General features: G+C 44.6%; 1 protein-coding gene across 2 annotated transcripts in view; it reads right to left on the minus strand.

Moving 5' to 3' along the window:
* Window positions 1–7,269: 7,269 nt before the first annotated feature.
* Window positions 7,270–20,859, minus strand: part of EPHB3 (EPH receptor B3) — an 86,348-nt gene continuing 72,758 nt past the window's right edge. For both annotated transcript variants that reach the window (XM_082249035.1, XM_082249034.1), the window contains exons 13-16: window positions 16,272–16,421; window positions 15,972–16,165; window positions 8,672–8,827; window positions 7,270–8,591 (exon numbers count right to left, since the gene is read on the minus strand). In XM_082249035.1, the coding sequence (XP_082105161.1) occupies window positions 8,483–8,591; window positions 8,672–8,827; window positions 15,972–16,165; window positions 16,272–16,421 (609 nt within the window). In that variant the 3' untranslated portion in view covers window positions 7,270–8,482. The remainder of the gene's footprint in view (window positions 8,592–8,671; window positions 8,828–15,971; window positions 16,166–16,271; window positions 16,422–20,859) is intronic.

Genomic DNA, 20,859 nt, shown 5'->3' on the forward strand with positions numbered 1-20,859 from the left:
GCTGAACTGCTAGCAGCCATTATAGCCTCTAGAAATAATCCTTGTGTTCAGAAGCCATCCTTGTCGGGAGAACACAATGGCTACATAGGAGGGATTTCCCCCTCAATGACTGTGTTGATGGGGGAATCGAGCAATCGCTCCATCTTTGGCCAGCCTTAAACTAGAATTCTATTTAGTTACAAACTGCCTAGCCTGCATGTATTCTGCAGTTCCTTTATGAACTTGGGCTGTATAAGCAGGTACTTTAATCCTCTCCTTAAGCCGGCCATAGGATCAGCAGGAACCGGCCAAGATTCGAACCATGTATGGGCAGGCTGAATGTACCAAAGTTGATTGCTCGATCGACTTGGGTACAACCAGTCTGTGGGATTTTACATGCGATCACTGCTTTTGGCTCTTACCGTTTTCTCCCGGCGAGGATGGCTTTTCCTAACCACTCCCCGCTGAGAGAACACAATGGCTCCATTGGAGGGAATCCCCCATCAACACTGACTGGTTTTCTTTCCTGCACCCCGTGGACTCAGACTAATGCCCATCCCAACGCAGACCCCACCCTCCCACTATTTCAATTGTGGCAAGTGTGAGCAAAAGCTTTAGCAGATGTAGCATGTAAATATACAGGACACATACAGGCTGGGGCTTTTAGACTAGATTCTTCTGCTTAAAAAGTACACCATGATATTTAATAATTGGAAAATAACTATTTCAGAAGTTATAGAAAAAGTACACATGCTTTAAGCACACAACATCTAGCCAACAAAGTTTAGACTCAATGTTTGCCTGCAGAAAATCCTAAAAATTACTCTAGGGAAGAAAACTTCAGTAAAGGAAGTGTATTAACAAGGCTGAATGCCCACCACTAGAAATATAGTGCCTGAAGATCTCAGATGGATGAACCTATAAGATGAGTCATGTGAATCTCAAGCAAAATGCAAATGGGGGTGGGGGGTAAATTATGACTAGGTTGGTATTAAAAATATCCATAAAAATGTAGAGATCAGTAGAACTTTTACCACTAAAACACAGATGTGAAAGTTCCACCTAAGGAACCAATTCCCACCTGACAGCCCTTTTGGGCTCTCCTAGCACCCTTAAAATTGTCTTACATTGATTTTCGGTTATTAAGTGTGTAATATACTGAGGAGGCAACGGTTTCTAATTAGTCTCTCATCACCATCAGTAAGCTGTAAAGCTACCAAAGACTGACCCACGATCTGAAGGTTAAATGTATGAGCAGTGGGCTGAACGAAAAAAAAAAAAAAAATGTCCTTGATACACGCAAGTGAGGTGGATGGAGGAATTCCTCAGTCGCTAATTGAAAAAAAGTTTTACAGCATGTTCCAACAGAAGACTTCTGTTAAACAGGAATAGCAATCCACAGATCAAAATTGGACCAGTCCCAGCTGAAGCGGCTGAATTTTTATCAGTGTATGGCTAACTTGTGCGTTGTTCTTTTTTTCTAAACTGATGGTTTGTTTGGCTATCCAGAACAGCTGATAATTTAAAAGGTGAGCTACAAACTACTATATTCAGAGCTAAAATATTATATTATATATATATATATTTATTACACACATACACACACAGTGCCTTGCGAAAGTGTTCAGCCCCCTTGAACTTTGACCTTTAGCCACATTTCAGGCTTCAAACAAAGATATAAAACTGTAATTTTTTGTGAAGAAACAACAACAAGTGGGATACAATCATGAAGTGGAACGAAATTTATTGGATATTTCAAACTTTGTTAAATAAAAAGCTGAAAAATTGGGCATGCAAAATTATTCAGCCCCTTTACTTTCAGTGCAGCAAACTCTCTCCAGAAGTTCAGTGAGGATCTCTGAATGAACCAATGTTGACCTAAATGACTAATGATGATAGAATAGAATCCACCTGTGTGTAATCAAGTCTCTGTATAAATGCACCTGCACTGTGATAGTCTCAGAGGTCCGTTTAAAGCGCAGAGAGCATCATGAAAAACAAGGAACACACCAGGCAGGTCAGAGATACTGTTGTGGAGAAGTATAAAGCCGGATTTGGATACAAAAAGATTTCCCAAGCTTTAAACATCCCAGGGAGCACTGTGCAAGCGATAATATTGAAATGGAAGGAGTATCAGACCACTGCAAATCTACGAAGACCTGGCCGTCCCTCTAAACTTTCAGCTCATACAAGGAGAAGACTGATCAAAGATGCAGCCAAGAGGCCCATGATCACTCTGGATGAACTGCAGAGATCTACAGCTGAGGTGGGAGACTCTGTCCATAGGACAACAATCAGTCGTATACTGCACAAATCTGGTCTATATGGAAGAGTGGCAAGAAGACAGACATTTCTTAAAGATATCCATAAAAAGTGTCGTTTAAAGTTTGCCACAAGCCACCTGGGAGACACACCAAACATGTGGAAGAAGGTGCTCTGGTCAGATGAAACCAAAATCAAACTTTTTGGCAACAATGCAAAATGTTATGTTTGGCGTAAAAGCAACACAGCTCATCACCCTGAACACACCATCCCCACTGTCAAGCATGGTGGTGGCAGCATCCTGGTTTGGGCCTGCTTTTCTTCAGCAGGGACAGGGAAGATGGTTAAAATTGATGGGAAGATGGATGGAGCCAAATACAGGACCATTCTGGAAGAAAACCTGATGGGAGTCTGCAAAAGACCTGAGACTGGGTCGGAGATTTGTCTTCCAACAAGACAATGATCCAAAACATAAAGCAAAATCTACAATGGAATGGTTCACAAATAAACATATCCAGGTGTTAGAATGGCCAAGTCAAAGTCCAGACCTGAATCCAATCGAGAATCTGTGGAAAGAACTGAAAACTGCTGTTCACAAACGCTCTCCATCCAACCTCACTGAGCTCGAGCGGTTTTGCAAGGAGGAATGGGCAAAAATGTCAGTCTCTCGATGTGCAAAACTGATAGAGACATACCCCAAGCGACTTACAGCTGTAATCGCAGCAAAAGGTGGCGTTACAAAGTATTAACTTAAGGGGGCTAAATAATTTTATACGCCCAATATTTCAGTTTTTTTATTTGTTAAAGTTTGAAATATCCAATAAATTTCGTTCCACTTCATGATTGTGTCCCACCTGTTATTGATTCTTCACAAAAAATTACTGTTTTATATCTTTATGTTTGAAACCTGAAATGTGGCAAAAGGTCGCAAAGTTCAAGGGGGCCAAATACTTTTGCAAGGCACTGTATATATACACACATATACATACATACACACACTACATTTGCAAAGTATTCACAGCGCTTCACTTTTTCCACATTTTGTTATATTACAGCCTTATTCTAAAATGGATTGAATTCATTCATTATTTTCCTCAAAATTCTACAAAAAATACCCCATAATGACAATGTGAAAAGTTTGTTTGAAATCTTTGCAAATTTCTTAAAAAAAAACAAAAAACAAACAATGACATGTACATAAGTATTCACAGCCTTTACCACTCAAAATTGAGCTCAGGTGCATCCTGTTTCCACTGATCATCCTTGAGCTGTTTCTACAACTTGATTGTAGTCCACCTGTGGTAAATTCAGTTGACTGGACATGACTTGGAAAGGCACACACCTGTCTATACAAGGCCCCACAGTTAACAGCTTGTCAGAGCACAAACCAAGCCATGAAGTCCAAGGAATTGTCTGTAGACCTCAGAGACAGGATTGTTTTGGAGGCATAGATCTGGGGAAGGGTATAGAAAATTTTCTGCAGCATTGAGCAGTGGCCTCCATCATAAATTGAAGAAGTTTTTATCCACCAGGACTCTTCCTCGATCAGGCCGCCCGGCCAAACTGAGCAATTGGGGAAGAAGGGTCTTAGTCAAAGAAGTGACCAAGAACCTGATGGCCACTCTGACAGAGCTCCAGCGTTTCTCTGTGGAGAGGAGAACCTTCCAGAAGAATAGTCTCTGCAGCTCTCCACCAATCAGGCCTGTATGATAGAGTGGCCAGATGGAAGCCACTTCTCAATAAAAGGCACATGACAGCCCGCCTGGAGTTTGCCAAAAGACATCTGAAGGACTCTCAGACCATGAGAAACAATTCTCTGGTCTGCTGAAACAAGGATTGAACTCTTTGGCTTGAATGGCACCGCTCATCACCTTGCCAATACAATCCCTACAGTAAAGCATGGTGGTGGCAGCATCATGCTGTGGGGATGTTTTTCAGTGGCAGGAACTGGGAGACTAGTCAGGATTAATGGAAAGATGAATGAAGCAATGTGCAGAGACATTCTCGATGAAAACCTGCTCCAGAGCGCTCTGGACCTCAGACAAAGGTTCATCTTCCAACAGGACAGCGACCCTAAGCACACGTCCAAGATAATAAATGAGTGACTAATGCCCCGTACACACGTGCAGATTATCTGCAGACTTTTGTCTGCAGACTCACCTTTTCTATGTAGTGCAAGGGCCTGCCGGATTGCATACAAATTGAAAGTGTTTAGGTTTGACCTCATATTATATGGTTTTAGTAAGTCTGCAGACAAAAGTCTGCAGATAATCTGCACGTGTGTATGGGGCATAAGGGACAACTCTGAATGTCTTTGAGTGGCCCACCCTGAGCCCAGACTTGAACCTGATTGAATATCTCTGAAGAGATCTGAAAATGGCTGTGCACCAACACCCCTTCTAACCTGATTGAGAGGTCCTGCAAAGAAGAATGGGAGAAGTGCCCAAAAATAGGTGTGCCAAGCTTGTAGCATCATACTCAAAAAGACTTGAGGCTGTAATTGGTCCCAAAGGTGCTTCAACAAAGTATTGAGCAAAGGCTGTGAATACTTTTGTAGACGTGATTTTATTTTTGTTTTTTTTATTTAATAAATTTGCAAAGATTTAAAATAAACTTCTTTCACATTGTCATTATGGGGTATTGTTTGTAGAATTTTAAATAAAATAATTAATTAAATCCATTTTGGAATAAGACTGTAACATAACAAAACATGGAAAAAGTGAAGTGCTGTGAATACTTTCCGGATGCACAGTGTATAATTTATATCATGTAAAAAGAATTGTGGGACTTTTTTCCCCCCTTTATGACTGTATAATTGGAATACGTTGTGATCTTCTTTATCTGCCTGGAGGAGTTTGGGTATAAAAAAGGCATGGATGAATTTTCTTAAGAATTGTGGTATGCTACAGCTAACACAAAAAAACTGATTGTCTAAAGTCAATATAAATTCATCTGACATTCACATTTTTCCTAGTTCCTCCCAAAGCATATACTGCAAGTTGTGAAAATAAAACCCAGTCCCTCCCCATCAGTACATGTGTGCATCTTTCATTATCAAAAGGTGCTATGGAATATGTTGGCCATAATAAATTTCTATTGTTTAACCCATGAGCTGAACAAGAGAAAAATAAAATCAATTTCCCCATCCATGCTAAACAGTGTGGATGGGAGAATATTCAATGCCAGCTATTGTATTCAGGCAGGTCTGAATACCCAAATAGTGACTACTTCTGATAGGAATTAGGCGGTAATTTTCCACCTAGCTCAGTCGAATATTTGTAAAGCTGGGTATTGCTGACAAGGCCACCCAGGGCTCAGATTTCGTGCAGAAATCAGTCACTATTCTAGCCGTCTATGGCCAGCTTTTCTGGCTTCAGAACAATTTCAATGTTTCTTTGATAACGTTTGCAGCTCATCAATTCTGCTTATTGTCTGTAGTATTTGTTCTTTAAAAAGTTCCATGTTTTAGATTAATAAGTACAGATTGCATTGTTAAACAGACTAGGATGGCAGGGTTAAAATAATACAGTGAATCATTTATTCTCAACTCAGAAACTGCTGCTGAAAGTAAAGCCTCTTGCATAATATACGGATTCACCATTCTATTCATTTTCTCACTGCCCTTTGTACAAACATGACAATGTGAAGTGTTTGTCAAATCTCCCAGTCTTAGTCATACACCTTTGATAGGCTCACTGTACAGGCTTGTACACCCAACAGCTGGAAACCATATATGGATATTTGAAGTGCTTCTCTCCCTAACTGCTGGCCATTCAGGGGCGAATTCTCTCCTTATCGGCTATTCAGGGGAAAATTCAACCCAAGGGGTCACCAGCAATCTTATTTTTCTCACCATACTGCTCGTTATACAACAAGCAGTATATATTTTTGATATTCTAAAAGAGCAAAGTGAAGACCCATCAAATGCCTGATACTATGGAAGCTCCCGTACAGTTAGGTTGTGGTAGACCGAATGTGCGATTGTGTCTGCTGCTCAGGCTGTGAAGGGTTCTAGTTCTGTGCCCACCACTGTGAGTGCCAGCCGGGGAAGGAAGTCTTGGCTCCAAAGGTCAATGGGTAACAAAGGATATATACCATGGGCTGCACAACAAAGCAAACATGCTGTAGTAAAGTGTGTGGAAGTCTAAGTCCAGGCTCCCACTAGGCCACACACACACGGGAGCCTGGGCTGAGACTAAAGCCCCGTACACACGATCAGATTATCGAACGATCTTGCGTCCGATTTTTGTTGCATGCTAGTCTCATATCAAAAGTGAAGAGGTTGCTTTCATAAGAAAATACCCGTACGACAGAATTCAACTTCAGAAGTGTTGTCATGTGTTAAATTGTTTTGTATGTATTCTTTCGTTTTTGAGCATGCCTAGTCTTGCGCTTACGATTTTTTTTCGGACGAAAACTGTACTAATTAAAACGAAAATCGTCCGTTGTGTTGACGTACGATAAAAATTTTATAGCCTGCACATTCAGTTTTTGTCGTCAAAAAATTCATAAACGGTTGTCGAAAGCACTATACTAACAATCTGAAAATCGTCAGATCGTTCGTCGGACGAAATTTTACTTTCGATTTCCGTATCGTGTGTAGGGCCTTAACACACTAGACTACAGCGGGTTTGCTTTGATGTGCGGCTCACATGATACATCTTTTGTCACACATAGGCTGTGGTGGAGTTCTAGTGATGCTCTAACAAACAGCTGACCCAATCACAATCCAGCTCTTTCACAACTTTGTCTCCAAGGACTGCCTGGCAATATGAAACCAGCATGGATACACACAGGAAAAAAATGGGCCTTTACCATGGCATTCCCAATATAATCTAAAACTTGTACTATTAGAAGCATCACATCTCGTGTTTGCCTTCCTTGCCCTCCTCATTTACAGCAGTTATGATTTAAAAATTACAGGCAAGCCAGTATGTGCTATTGAACAGTGATTAGGCAATAATAAAAAGCTAAAAGAACTTTATGGGATGACACAATATAAAAGACAAAAAAAACAACAAACCAAAGTTTTCCTTAAATAATTTAATTGAAAAAGGTATTTCTTAAAAAAAAATTATAAAATGTAAAGTTATGATGAAATTTCCACTCTAAAACGCACCCCCTTATCACTGAAAGTGTGAGCAAACTCACAAAATAAAGAGCATAAAATGGTTGCAGGGGGGGAAAGGTAACAAGGGAAAACAGAAGCAGGAAAATGGATAAACAGAAGCAGTAGTTAAATATAGGATGGGCAGCACTCAGTGGATTTTAATTAAGGGGAAATACCATCTGAGATGGGAAAACAAAAAGAAATTCGGTATTCGGTAGCAGGATTGTGAAACAGAAAAAAAAAAAAAAAAAAAAAGGATAAAAGCAGAAGTGACTAAGCTGTATGTCTCCACCTCGTTATCTATAAGAAACGCTTCTGGCCTTTAAAGAACACCTTGTTGCTGGAAGTCATACTTCTAAGTGGAATTGATCACCAACATTGGGTCTATGTATGTAAGCCGTAGGTTTTCACCTCAATATTTAATAGAAATGCTTCTGGCCCTTTAAGAAAACATTGTTGCTGGGGAGTGCCTACTTCATACTGGAATAGATCAATAACAATGAGCCTATGTCCAACTTCCATAGACCCACATAGAAAGAGCCTTCTACAGCTAGGCTTCTGTAAGAGGAGAGTGGGCAATGAATACTCTGCATGCAGATATAAACTAAAAAGAAAGGGACAATCAGGAAATATGAATGTATTCTGGTGATACATAGAGAATAAAACAAATAGCTAGCTCTGCAACCCTGCACCTTTATTATTGGCCTAGAGGTTTTTGTACTAGGTGGAAGACACTTAAAATATATTGCCTTTCTTGTACTCTCAATGGTTCCCTCTACTTAACTTTACTTTGCTTATAATCACATACACTCCATAATCTTTTCATTTACACTACTAATTTTTACACACACATTATCATTCACACAGAAATCCATTCAGACTGGTGCGCCTATGGTGGAGTAGCAGAGGCGTATCTTAAATCTTTCCTGCTCATAGCAGTAGATCAAAATGAAGTGCAAGTATCCAGCAAGCAGAGGGCTGAGAGTTCTTTTGTGCAAAGGAACTGTGACTCCACTCAAAACCCCACCACGATCCAGGATTACTCTTGTGCACCCTTGAGCTGCCGTAGAGCTCTATTTAGTCCATATTGTTTCTTCAATATGAAGAATTTGGTCCCACGGTGTTGTAACTTCACACCTGGACTGGAAGAGTTTGGCTCATTTGCAGCCTCATGTCTTGGACACTATGGAGAAGCTTCTTTTGATGGCCAGCCAGTGTCACCCCGATTCGGAGCAAGTCTCTGAAATTAAAATGAAATTAATGTACAAATCTATTGAAAAAATTCCAAAATGTCTGATACACACAATCCCATCTACTTACTCAGCTGTCATTTGAGCCACTAGGTGAAAAGAGGTGAATCCAGCACTCAGAAAGTTCTCTTGATACTGGCCCATCTTGATCGCCTCCAACCAGTCACCCACAGTAGGAAACGTTGTATAGTCTGGTACAGTACGGTCTAAAAGCTGCTGGGACACACTGGAATAAATAAATGGAACAAAATAAAAGGGTTAGGAAAAAAATAAAAAAAAACACAACAAATGATGTTAAACTGTTGTGAAATGTATGCTAAGCATAATGAGCAAGGATGAAATATAAACAAGATTAGTGGTGCACAAAAAGGAAAATTCTGATGCTGAAATCGAAAATTCGGGATGCACTTGGACGTAACCGATATTGATGGTAAAAAAACCAAACACTACATTACTTTTTAATATCATGAATTTAAAAAATGAATAGGAATTTATTGCTGACACCTTTTGAAGTGGAGTTAAAAATACTGCTTGTTGTATTTTTGGTGCATATTTGGTCAGCACTTCCCCATTGAAATGCATTAAAAATGTAGTAGGTACACATCAAAAAAGGTATTTGAGTCACACAGCTAAAAATAGGATTTTTGACTTGCTGTAAAATCCATTTCTCTGATGTTCATTGACGGACACCGCTCCTGTCATTTTTTACCATTGGGTTATACTGCCCCCAATAGGAGTAGGACAGTAGGCAGAAAAAAAAAAAAATTCTGGCTACACCTATGGGCAGTCCTAGGGGGTATACTCCCTCTCTCTGCTATAGTCACTCAGTTTTGTCACAAGCAGTGTCAGGAGAATTATAACTCCACAGAGGGGTGGGTGCTGTGTCCATCAATGAACAGAGAAATGGACTTTACGGTAAGTCAAAAATCTCATTTTCTCTTTCGTTCATTGACTGACACAGCTCCTGTCATTCTTGACCATTGGAACATCCCAAAGCAGTGTTAAACCTGAGGGGTGGGAAACAGCAAAAAATTCCCAAGGCTAAAATTAACCAACCAGGCAACAGGGGCTCAATCAAAACAACTGAAGCCCACCTGAAAAAAACACCTCAAAAAGGATCAGGTCCTCTCAACAGCAGCCTGCAAAACCTTGCAGCCAAAGGAAGCATCCCTAGATGCCAACATATCCACTTTATAAAACTTTGTAAAAGTGTGCACCGACGAAGAGGTGGCCCCCTTGCAAACCTGCAACACTGATGCTTGATGATGGAAGGCCCGGGAGGCACCAAGCACTGAGACCTGAACCACCGTCTGTGTGATCTATCTGGAGATGGTCGCAGAGGAAGCGGACAACCCTTTGCGAGGTCCATCCGTGTGCACAAATAGAGAGTCAGACTTCCTGAAAGACTCGGTAGCTGCCAGGTACACCCCGATTGCCTGGACCACATCAAAGGCATGCGAGGCAATTTCCTTCGGATGTTTATGCCTGGGACACAGGCAAGGCAACACAATGTCTTCATTCAAATTGAAAATCAGTGACCACTTTAGGAAGGAATGACGGTTTGGGGTGAAGCACCACCTTTATCCTTGTGAATCACTAGATAAGGTGATAGCCACCAAAAAGGCCACCTTCTGGGACAGCGTAAGCAGGAGAATCTCCCGAAGGTTCTCAAAGGGAGGCTTCTGGAGGACCGAAAGCACCAAATTAATGTCCCAAGGTGGCAATGGAGCCCACACTCGAGGAACCAAATGTCAGACACCCTGAAGAAAGGAACGCACCAGGGAATGTGTGGCCAAAGGTCATTGGAAAAAGACCACCAAGGCCGATACCTGGCCCTTGATGGTACTTGAGGCCAATTGCTGTTCAACCCCCTGTTGAAGGAAGGTTAAGATCTAAGCCCCTGGGAAGGAGCGAGGATACACCCCAAAAGACTCGCACCACACAATTTACGTCTTCCACGTACGAAGGTAGATCTTCCTCGAAGTAGATTTCCTAGCTTTTAACAACATCGGAATCACCTTGGAATCACCTACTCAGACAATCCTCTATCCTTTAGCACCTGGCGTTCAACAGCCAAGGCGTCAAAGCAGGATAGAAGATTGGACCTTGGGACAGCAGATCCTCCCCGAGAGGAAGCTCAAAAAAACGTTGGCGACCAGCCGCACCAGATCAGCATACCAAGCCCGGCGAGGCCAGTCTGGGGCCACCAAGATGACCGGAATCCCTTCTGCCTCCATCCTGCGTAGGAGTCTGGGCAGAAGATTGAGAGGGGGGGGGGGGGGAAGGCGTATATCAGATGATACTGACCCCCATGGGCCCACCAGCGCGTCTGTGGCGTCCGCCAGTGGATCCCTTGACCGAGCCACAAACCTCTGTACCTTTCTGTTGAGCCAAGACGCCAACAGATCCACCTCGGGAGTGCCCACCAGAGACACAGCTGATGAAACACCTCCGGATGAAGGGACCACTCTCCATGGTCCAACGTCTGCCGACTGAGGTAGCCCGCCTGCCAATTTTCCACCCCAGGAAAGTGTACGGCAGAGAGGGCAGGAACTAATCATTCTGCTCACCTTAGAATGCCGTCTACCTCCAGAGCTGCCAGGGCACTTCTTGTTCCCTCTTGGTGATTGACATAAGCCACGGCCGTGTCATTGTCCGATTGAATGAGCACTGGGCATCCCAGAAGACGATCCGTCCAAGGATCCAGACACAGTCTGATTGCTCCGAGTACAGGACATTGATCGGTAGTTTGGACTCTTCCAGTGTCCAGATCCCCGGAGCAGAATGCTTGCCAAGGACGCCTCCCCAGCCTGACATCCGTGGTGACCACTGTCCAATACAAAGTGAGGAAGGGTTTTCCCAGCCGAAGCGCTGGATAGGGAAGCTACCATATCAGGGACTCCTTTTGTTCCCCGACTCAGCTGGATTTGACTGTCCAGAGACTTTGTGGGTCTTGTCCAACTTGGTCGTAACCTCCCTTTGCAGGGACCTCGTATGGAACTGTGCAAATGGAACCGCCTCGAAGATAGATACCATTAGGCCCAGAACCTGCATGCAAGTCCAGAGGGATGACCACCTGTTGGACAGCAGGAGACGAATTGCAGCCTGCTATTTCTGGAATTTGTCCAGAGGAAGGAGCACTCTGGCTACGGCCGAGTCCAGAGTCAGGCCGAAATAGTCCAGCTTTGAGGACTGAACCAGGGCAGACTTCTGAAAATTCAGAATCCACCCAAACTCCCGCAAAGTTCGTATTGTGATCTCCAGGTTCTCTGCCAAAGCAGAGGGAGACTCTGCTCGCAGAAGGAGATCGTCCAAGTAGCCCAGTACCGCGATCCTCCCCTTTGACGTAGCAAGGCTAGCACCGGAGCCAACACTTTTGTGAAGATCCGAGGAGCAGAGGCGAGACCAAAGGGTAACACCACAAACTGATAATGCTCCTCTCCCACAGCAAAGGGGAGAAAACACTGATGACTTTCACATATTGGAATGTGAAGATAGGAATCCTTGATATCTTTAGAGATGAGGAAATCCCCCTGACACAGGGATGCCACCACTGTTCAAATAGACTCCATTCTGAACTTCTGTACCCGCACAAAGCAGTTTAGCGCCTTGAGGACCAGGATTGGATGCACTTTGCCTTCCTTACTGGGGACTGTAAACCGGTTTGAATAAAAACCCTGAAAATGTTCTGAAGTCGGAACCAGAACAATCTGTCTTAAAGGAACAGGTCTTGTACTGCCCTAAACAGACCCTGTAACCGATCTGGGAACAGGCACAGGTTGGAAGGAAAAAACCTTGCCGGGGGACCAGAGCGAAACTATCTTGTAGCCGGACCGAATGACTTTGTGAACCCACTTGTCTTGCACCAGGGAAGTCCACGGGTCTGGAAACCAGGGATGACTTCCCCCCACCACTGATACGCGTGAGGGCGCACCTTCATGCAGAAAGAGCTTTGTCCGTGGGTCTTGAGAACGCTCGCTGGATCCGCCAGAGGTCCTGAAAGGCTTCCAGCCCTTGTCAGTTGCCCCTGAGGGATGAAAAAAAACTTATGAGCTGAGAAGGAAGGTCCACGTCGAGATTCCTTGCCCTTAGTAGCCTGTGGGAAAGCCGGTCAGCCGGGTCCTTAAATGCCGGGGATTCTTCAACTGCAATCATGGTTGCCTTGTTTAAACACTTCCTGCCCATCATATAGCAAAGTGACGGCCGCAAAGTGATTGCTCTATTCTGACTGGGTGTCATGAGCGGCGATCACTGGTGCGGGGTGTCACTCTGACACACCGCATCTCCGATCCCGGTAAAGAGCCTATGACGTATGGGGGTTGGTGCTGGACCAGTGCAGACCCTTGGAGGATGCCACTAGAGCCACCAGGGTTTGCCCACCCATGGCCACCAGAGATGCCCACCCATGGCCACCAGAGATGCCAATCAGTGCTCAGGGAGCCTGTCAGTGCCCTCATCATCAGTGCTGCCCATCATTGCCATCTATCAGTGCCGCCCACCAGTGCCCATAAGTGCTGCATATTAATGCCTCATCAGTGCCACCCCATCAGTGCGGCCTCATCAGTGCGGCCTCATCAGTGCAGGAAAGAACATATTTACAAAATTTTGAAACAAACAAAAATACTTTTTTTTTTTTTTCAAACTTTTCGGTTTTGTTTAGCAAAAAAAGAAAAAACTTGCGGTGATCAAATACCACCAAAAGAAAGCTCTATTTGTGGGGAAAAAAATTACACAAATTTGGTTTAAATACAGTGCTGCATGACCGCGCAATTGTCATTCAAAATGCAACAGCGCTAAAAGCTGAAAATTGGCCTGGGCAGGAAGGGGGTGATAGTGCCCTGTATTGAAGTGCTTAATCTGGAAACCAGAGGGTTCACCACCAGTGGCACAGTCCGCTTCTTAAGAAGGAACTCCTCATAGCAGTAATGCCTAATAAAGCGCTTCGGAACCCCACGTGGATGCTATGGTCGCCCCCACTCCTTAGCGACAATTATGTCAGAATAAGCAGGGAAAGGGAACACCTTTGCCGCTTTGGATGGCTTGTGAGTGCCAAAAGGGTACCTGCGCCTCCGCCGCAGCTTCAGCTGCGTCCTCCATCTTCAGGGTCTCACACACAGATACAATCAGTGCATCCATGCGCGGTCGCAGATGTGGAGGAATCATTTTTACTATCAGAGGTTTCCAGGCACGTGGTCGCATACCCAGAAGGGTGACCAACATCAGCGGCGGCCAAAACATATTCAGGATCTGATGAGATGGATAAGGCAGGGGGAAGGTGGGGGGTGCTTTTTGCTAGCCCGTCGCCCACAAGCTGCCTCCACACGGGACACAAGGGGATCCAGGACCATCGGCAGTGCATGGATAGTTGGTTGGGACCCGGAGCGCCCCCGCTGGCTCAGAGAAGGGATCAGGTGGGGAAAGGCTCCAAAGACTCCATGAGTCACTATGAGGACCCCACAAAAAAGTGTAACACACTGCTAAGGGACAACCCCCACTGCGATGGCAGCACCACCCAGTCGCCAAGCACAAGGCACAGAGCGATCCTCAGCAGAGAGGGAGAGAACCCCACCAGACTCCCCACCTGCCGATACAGGCACCGGCAACCACCAGGAGAATCTGCACTACACGTGTGGCGATCAGGAAGCTAAATGATCCAGGAGTCAAAATCAGGGGATAAGGAGGGGCTCCCACAGCCGAAATCGCTCCACTGTCATGGCCGCCGCTTTTTGAAATGCAAACCAAAAGAAAATGGCCGCTGGACTACGCAAGCATGGCCACCGTCTATAGGAATACACAGGCTACAACAAAATGGCGGCATCATGAGGTATACAGGGACCCAGAAATGCGAGACCAGGCCTCAAGTACAGATCCAGGCAGGGTGGGAGGCCCTGGCAGGAGCTTCATCGGGAACAAACCCCCCTCCCCCCACAGTTGATCATCCGATCGCTGGCGAGGGGGGGCCCTGGCAGGAGCTTTATCAGGAACAAACCCCCCTCCCCCCACAGTTGATCATCCGATCACCGGCGGCGCAACCCCACACCCCCCCCTCACCAGTTAGTGCTCTGTTCCCTTGAGGCCAGTGACCAGCCCACCCAAGCAGCCCCAGTGTATGTGGGGGGGGGGGGGTGGCCAAAGGTTGAACAATAGAAAGGTAGCCGCTCAGGTGTGAGTAGTTAAATCCTCAAAAGGTCGGGTGCACCCCCAGTCCGCGGTCTGCGCAAATCCAAGCACAAGAAAAGTATCAACCGCACTCCGGCATGAAAGGCAATTAGTGGATTTTATTAAATAAAATATCCAAATATGACAAACATCCAGGACATAACAGGCAAGCAAAAGAAGCGGTTGACGCATTTCACTAATTAAATTTGCTTAGTCATAACCAGTTATGGTTAGGACTATGCAAATTGAATTTGTAAAATGCGTCAACCACTTCTTTTACTCGCCCGTTATATCCGTTCGTCATATTTGGATATTTTATTTAACTAAGTCCACAAATTGCCTTTCATGTCAGAGGGGGGGCTGAGGGACTCTGCAAAAACAGGGGGGGTGCCTGCGGGAAGGAGGGGAACCCAGGGGTCCGACTGTCCCCAAGAGGGGCCCACGTCCACCCCAAATCCCTCCAGGGGCATAGGGGGGGACAGCTACTCGCCATAACAGGAACCAGGTGGGCACCGCTACAGACAGATCCTCCTCGCCATTGAAATAGGGGGCTGTCGGCCAGGAGGAGTGCTGCGACTCAGGTGGAGGCCAGGTCATATGTGACCTTGCGAGACATTTAACTCGCAGGGCCAGCCCCCGACCAGTGGGGCTATGTCAAGGCTGACCTTGCGCAGGGATGAGGCTTGTGCGCGCGCACTCGCTGGCCAGACTGGGGTGACCACTGGACCTAGATTATCCAGCCTGTTGCCCAGTCCGGCAGTTGAAAGTAGATCTCACAGGAAAAATCCAGGAGGAAAAAAATGTTCCAACTAAAAAAAAATGTTGCTAGTACTAGAGATCCCAGCAAGGAACTAGGTACTTACTTCTGACTAGGCCGAAAAAAACTGAGTGACCATAGCAGGGAGAGGGAGTATACCCCCTGGGACTGCCCATGGGTGTAGCCAGAAGTTTTTTCTGCCTAGTGTCCTACTCCTGAAGGGGGCAGTATAACCCAATGGTAAAGAATGACAGGAGCCGTGTCCGTCAATGAACGAAAGAAAACCTTATTTTCGGCAGCCGAAATTTCCGTGCATCACTAATCAACATCAATAGATCTAGAAAGCTGCATAAAAGTACAGGACAGGAATCAAAGCACATAAAGAACATTAATCTATTTAAATTCATAAATTTATTAAAAGACTAGAAGTCCGCTACCTCCATCAAATACTAACCCTGCTTGAGCTGTGCTGGTCACTTTCAAACTTGCGGCATTGCGTATTAACTTGTCCAAAGAGCTAACAATCTGTGAGAATTTGGGCCTCAGGTTGCGATCACGTAGCCAGCAGTCGAGCATGAGCTGGTGCAGGGCAGACGGGCAATCCATAGGAGGCGGCAAACGATAGTCTTGTTCCACTGCATTAATTACCTGCAAATAGAGAATGTGTTGAAATGAAATCATCCATCAACATGGACCTTAACAGGTTTTTGCGATTTGATCCAAAAGATTTTACCAAAGACAAAACAGCACTTACATCTTGATTTGACATGTCCCAGTAAGGTCTTTCACCATACGACATCACTTCCCACATAACAATACCATAACTCCAGACATCACTAGCAGATGTGAACTTTCTGTATGAGATTGCTTCTGGAGCAGTCCAGCGAATCGGAATCTTTCCTCCCTGTTTAGAAAATAATAAGCTTTAAACTTTAACACGCAATGCCTTTAATGCCCCCAAATGCCACGAATACAACTAGAACCCAAGTCATTCTTCTAAACCAAATTAAAATTCAGGAATATGAAGGAGTTTGTTTCCAGCTGGATATCAATGTGTTCTTATTTGTCGTAATAATGTGCTTTCTTGCTAATCTACTGAAAACCTTAGGAGGAGATTTACTAAAGCTGGTGCACGTAGAATCTGGTGAAGCTGGGCATGGTACCCAATCAGCTTCTAATTTCAGCTTGCTCAATTAAGTTTTGACAAAAAAAATGTAGGAGCTGATTGGTTAGTATGCAGAGCTGCCACCAGATTCTGTGTGCCCCAACTTTAGTAAATCTCACCCTTAGTGTCTTCATTACTCCCAACACAGCTACTCCCGTGCCTCAAGCACAATAACTGGAATGAGACATTCCTAGGTTCCAAACAATAGCAATCATAGTACCTGAGCATTGTAAACCTGTGGACTCATTTAGTGAAAGTTTAAAGCTAGCCATACATGGAACAAAATTCAGCCAGTTCATCTGGAACTGGTTAATATTCGATCTAGGTATGGGCACCTTGGTTGTACAGAAGTTAATCAATTTCTGAAAAACCACCTTGATGGGTTTTTCTCCGAAACCCTGATCATTGTGTCAGAATACAATAGCAGTGGGAATGATTCCCCCATCTGCCTCGAATGTGTGGCTGGGGAAAAGCAGCACAAGTTTTTTTAGTTCAACCCACTGGATGAATAAAAAGTAAAAAAAAAATAAAAAATGTATAATGTATGGCCTTCCTACAACTAAAAAACTTTTGTCACATGCTGGAGAATCCAGCACTCAGAGCAAAACACTGATTTGCATGCCCTTATTTGGATACAGTCAAATATGATGCCTCATTTTATACATCATTTATTTTTTAATAGTGTCACAAAGGCTTCAAGCTGCTAAATGTTACCAGGCTTTTGGCAACCTGTATGTTTCAGTACAAAAGGGATTATTATTATAATATCGAACAAACTGGAGATCCATAAAATTAACTTTAGAGCCCAATTTGGGCTCCTGACCCCAAAAAGGTTCCACGCTTATGGATTTGAAAGAAGTGCAGAAGAGGTTTTTGCTTACCTGCATGTAATGCTATACATTTTATGTGAAATCAACTGTTCTATATTAATAATTTCACATAAAAGTATGGTTCACTTATATGACTACTTCTACTCATTCGGGAAAATTAACATTTTTCACATGCTCTCTTTTCTACAACATTTTCAGCTTTAACATTTATGAATCAATGTTAGTGTATTAAAGCGGAGTTCCACCCTGGATTTTTTTTTTTTTTTTTTTTTTTAATACCCCCGGGACAGTCAGGGCTAGTGCATTCCACAATGGCTAGCCTCTGATCTGTCCCGGGTTGCACTTACCTGTTAGGACAAATACTTACCTTGAAAACGTCTTGTCCAGCGCTGCCATCTCAGATGTGGGCAGCTTGAAGCCAGCGAGATCCCCTTCGGCGTCTTCTTCCGCCTTCTTTGGTCCCACGATGCTCTGCGCCGGCCCCGACGTCACTTCCGGGTCGCGCACGTCATCCCTCTACAGCAGGGGTGGGGAACCTACGTCCCGGGGGCCGTATGCGGCCCTCAAAGTCATTTGGTCCGGCCCCCCGTGCAGCTGAGTCTGTGTCCCTCAGCTGATCTGTCAGAACGGAGCCGATGCTTCCTGTATAGTTTCGGCTCCGTTCTGACAGTCTGAGTGATTCACAGGTGGAGTGATATCAAATGCACTGCGCCTGTGACCAATACAGGAAACATCGCCTCTTCCTCCAGCGTGGCGCCGCTTCTAGCCAGCATTTCCCGCCAGCAACACACACTGCAGTACCAGCCAGAGCAGGCAGTACCAGCCAGAACCAGCATTACCAGCCAGAGCCAGCAGTACCAGCCAGAGCCAGCAGTACTCACAGCAGTAAAAGCCAGACCCAGCAGTGCCAGCCAGAACCAGCAGTACCCACAGCAGTACCAGCCAGAGTCAGCAGTACCCACAACAACAGTACCAGCCAGCAGTACCTACAGCACAGTACCAGCCAGCAGTACTAGCCAGTAGTACCAGCCTGAGCCAGCAGTACCAGCCAGCAGTATTAGCCAGTAGTACCAGCCTGAGCCAGCAGTACCAGCCAGCAGTACTAGCCAGTAGTACCAGCCTGAGCCAGCAGTACCAAACAGCAGTAACCACAGCACAGTACCAGCCTGAGCCAGCAGTACCCAAGGCAGTACCGGCTAGCAGTACCTACAGCACAGTACCAGTCTGAGCCAGCAGTACCAGCCAGCAGTACCCACAGCACAGTACAAGCCAGCTGTACCCACCAGCAGTACCAGCCAGCTATGCCCACCAGCAGTACCCGCCAGCAGTTCTTTTTAAAACCTACCACCACAAAGTCGACTGCACTCCAGACTGACCGACGCAAACCTGGAAAACCAGTTGCGAGAAGCAACATCATCAATACCAGCTAACATCACACACCTCACCAAAGAGAAGCAGTTGCAGCCACCACATTAGGGGTGAGTTAATTAAATGTTTAACCAAATATAACAGGCAAATTTTTAAGTTGATAATTTTGTACGGCCCCCGAATGATTTTATAAATACCCAAATGGCCCTTGGCAGAAAAAAGGTTCCCCACCCCTGCTCTACAGCTTCTGGGCATGCCCAGAAGCTGTTTAGAAGGGGATGACGCGCGCGACCCGCAACTGACGTCGGGGCCGGTGCAGGCACAATGATTCCTGGGAGCTATGACGTTTAGCTCCCAGGAATCATTGCAGAGCCAGGAAGTGACGACGGGCCGCGGCCGAGGAAGGAGGAAGAAGGAAGTAAGGTAAGTATTTTTTCTTCGCTACGAGGTAAGTAAAAAAAAAAAAAAATATGCGATTATCCATTTCTTTTTCAGGTGACCCGGAGCGAGAAGATGGAGGTAAGTATTAAATTAGGGTGGAACTCCACTTTAAGTTTAAAACTTAAAAAAAAAGTTAACATTTAATACAGTGAACATCCACAACCCAGGATTCACAGTATTTTTCTAAAGAGAGCACAGCAGCTACTCCACTGACCCTACATTAACAGGAAGAAAAGTGGAGTCCTCACTCTTTCGCCTTTTGCAAGTGTTTATGTAAATGTAAGCATTAGTTATGGAGCACTGCAAACAGGCTTTTACAGGGTCTTTAAATAGTATTCATACTTCTTGAAATTTTAGACATTTTGTCATGTTACAACCAAAAATGGTAATGTATTTTATTGGGATTTTATGTGATAGACCAACACAAAACGGCACATAATTGTGAAGTGGAAGGAAAATGATAAACAGTTTTTAATTTTTTTTTACAAATATATAGCTGAAAAGTCTAGCATGCATTTGTATTCAGCCCCCTGAGTCAATACTTTGTTAAACCACCTTTTCGCTGCAATTATTGCTGCAACTCTTTTTGGGTATGTCTCTATGAGCTTTACACATCTAGAGAGTGACATTTTTGACCATTCTTTTTTTGCAAAATAGCTCAAGCTCTGTCAGATTGGAAGGAGCGCGCCTGTAAACAGCAATTTTCAAGTCAGTCCACTAATTCTTAATTGTATTTAGGTCTGGACTTAGACTGGGCCATTCTAACACGAATATGCTTTGATCTAAACCTTTCTATTGTAGCTCTGGCTGTAGAAGTTTAGGGTTGTTGTCCTGCTGGAAGGTGAACCTCCGCCCCAGTCTCAAGTCTTTTGCAGACTCGGACAGGTTTTATTCCAAGATTGCACTGTATTTGGCTCCATCCATCTTCCCATCACCTCTGACCAGCTTCCCTCTACCTGCTGAAGAAAAGCATTTCCACAACATGATGCCGACACCACCATGTTTTACGGTAGGGACGGTATGTTCAGGGCGATTCCCTCTCCCTGCTGAAGAAAAGCATTTCCACAACATGATGCTGTCACCACTATGTTTTACGGTAGGGATGGTGTGTTCAGGGTGATGTGCAGCGTTAGTTTTCCACCACACATAGCGTTTTGCTTTTAGGCCAAAAATTTAATCTGACCACCTTCTTCCATGTTTTCTATGTCCCCCACATGGCTTCTCGCAAACTGCAAATGGGACTTATTGCTTTTTTCAAAAAATGGCTTTCTTCTTGCCACTTCTACATAAAGACCAGATTTGTGGAGTGCACAACTAAAAGTTGTCCTGTGGACAGATTCTCTCACCTGAGCTGTGGATCTCTGCAGCTCCTCCATTGTTACCATGGGCCTCTTGGCTGCTTCTCTGATTAATGCTCTCCTTGGCTGGCCTGTCAGTTTAGGTGGACAGCCATATCTTGGAAGGTTTGCACTTGTGCCATACTCTTTCCATTTTTGGATGATGGATTGAACAGTGCTCCGTGAGATGTTCAATGCATG

Source organism: Pelophylax lessonae, assembly GCF_965119305.1.
Source record: "Pelophylax lessonae genome assembly, chromosome: 3".
In the NCBI taxonomy this organism is placed as follows: Eukaryota; Metazoa; Chordata; class Amphibia; order Anura; family Ranidae; genus Pelophylax; species Pelophylax lessonae.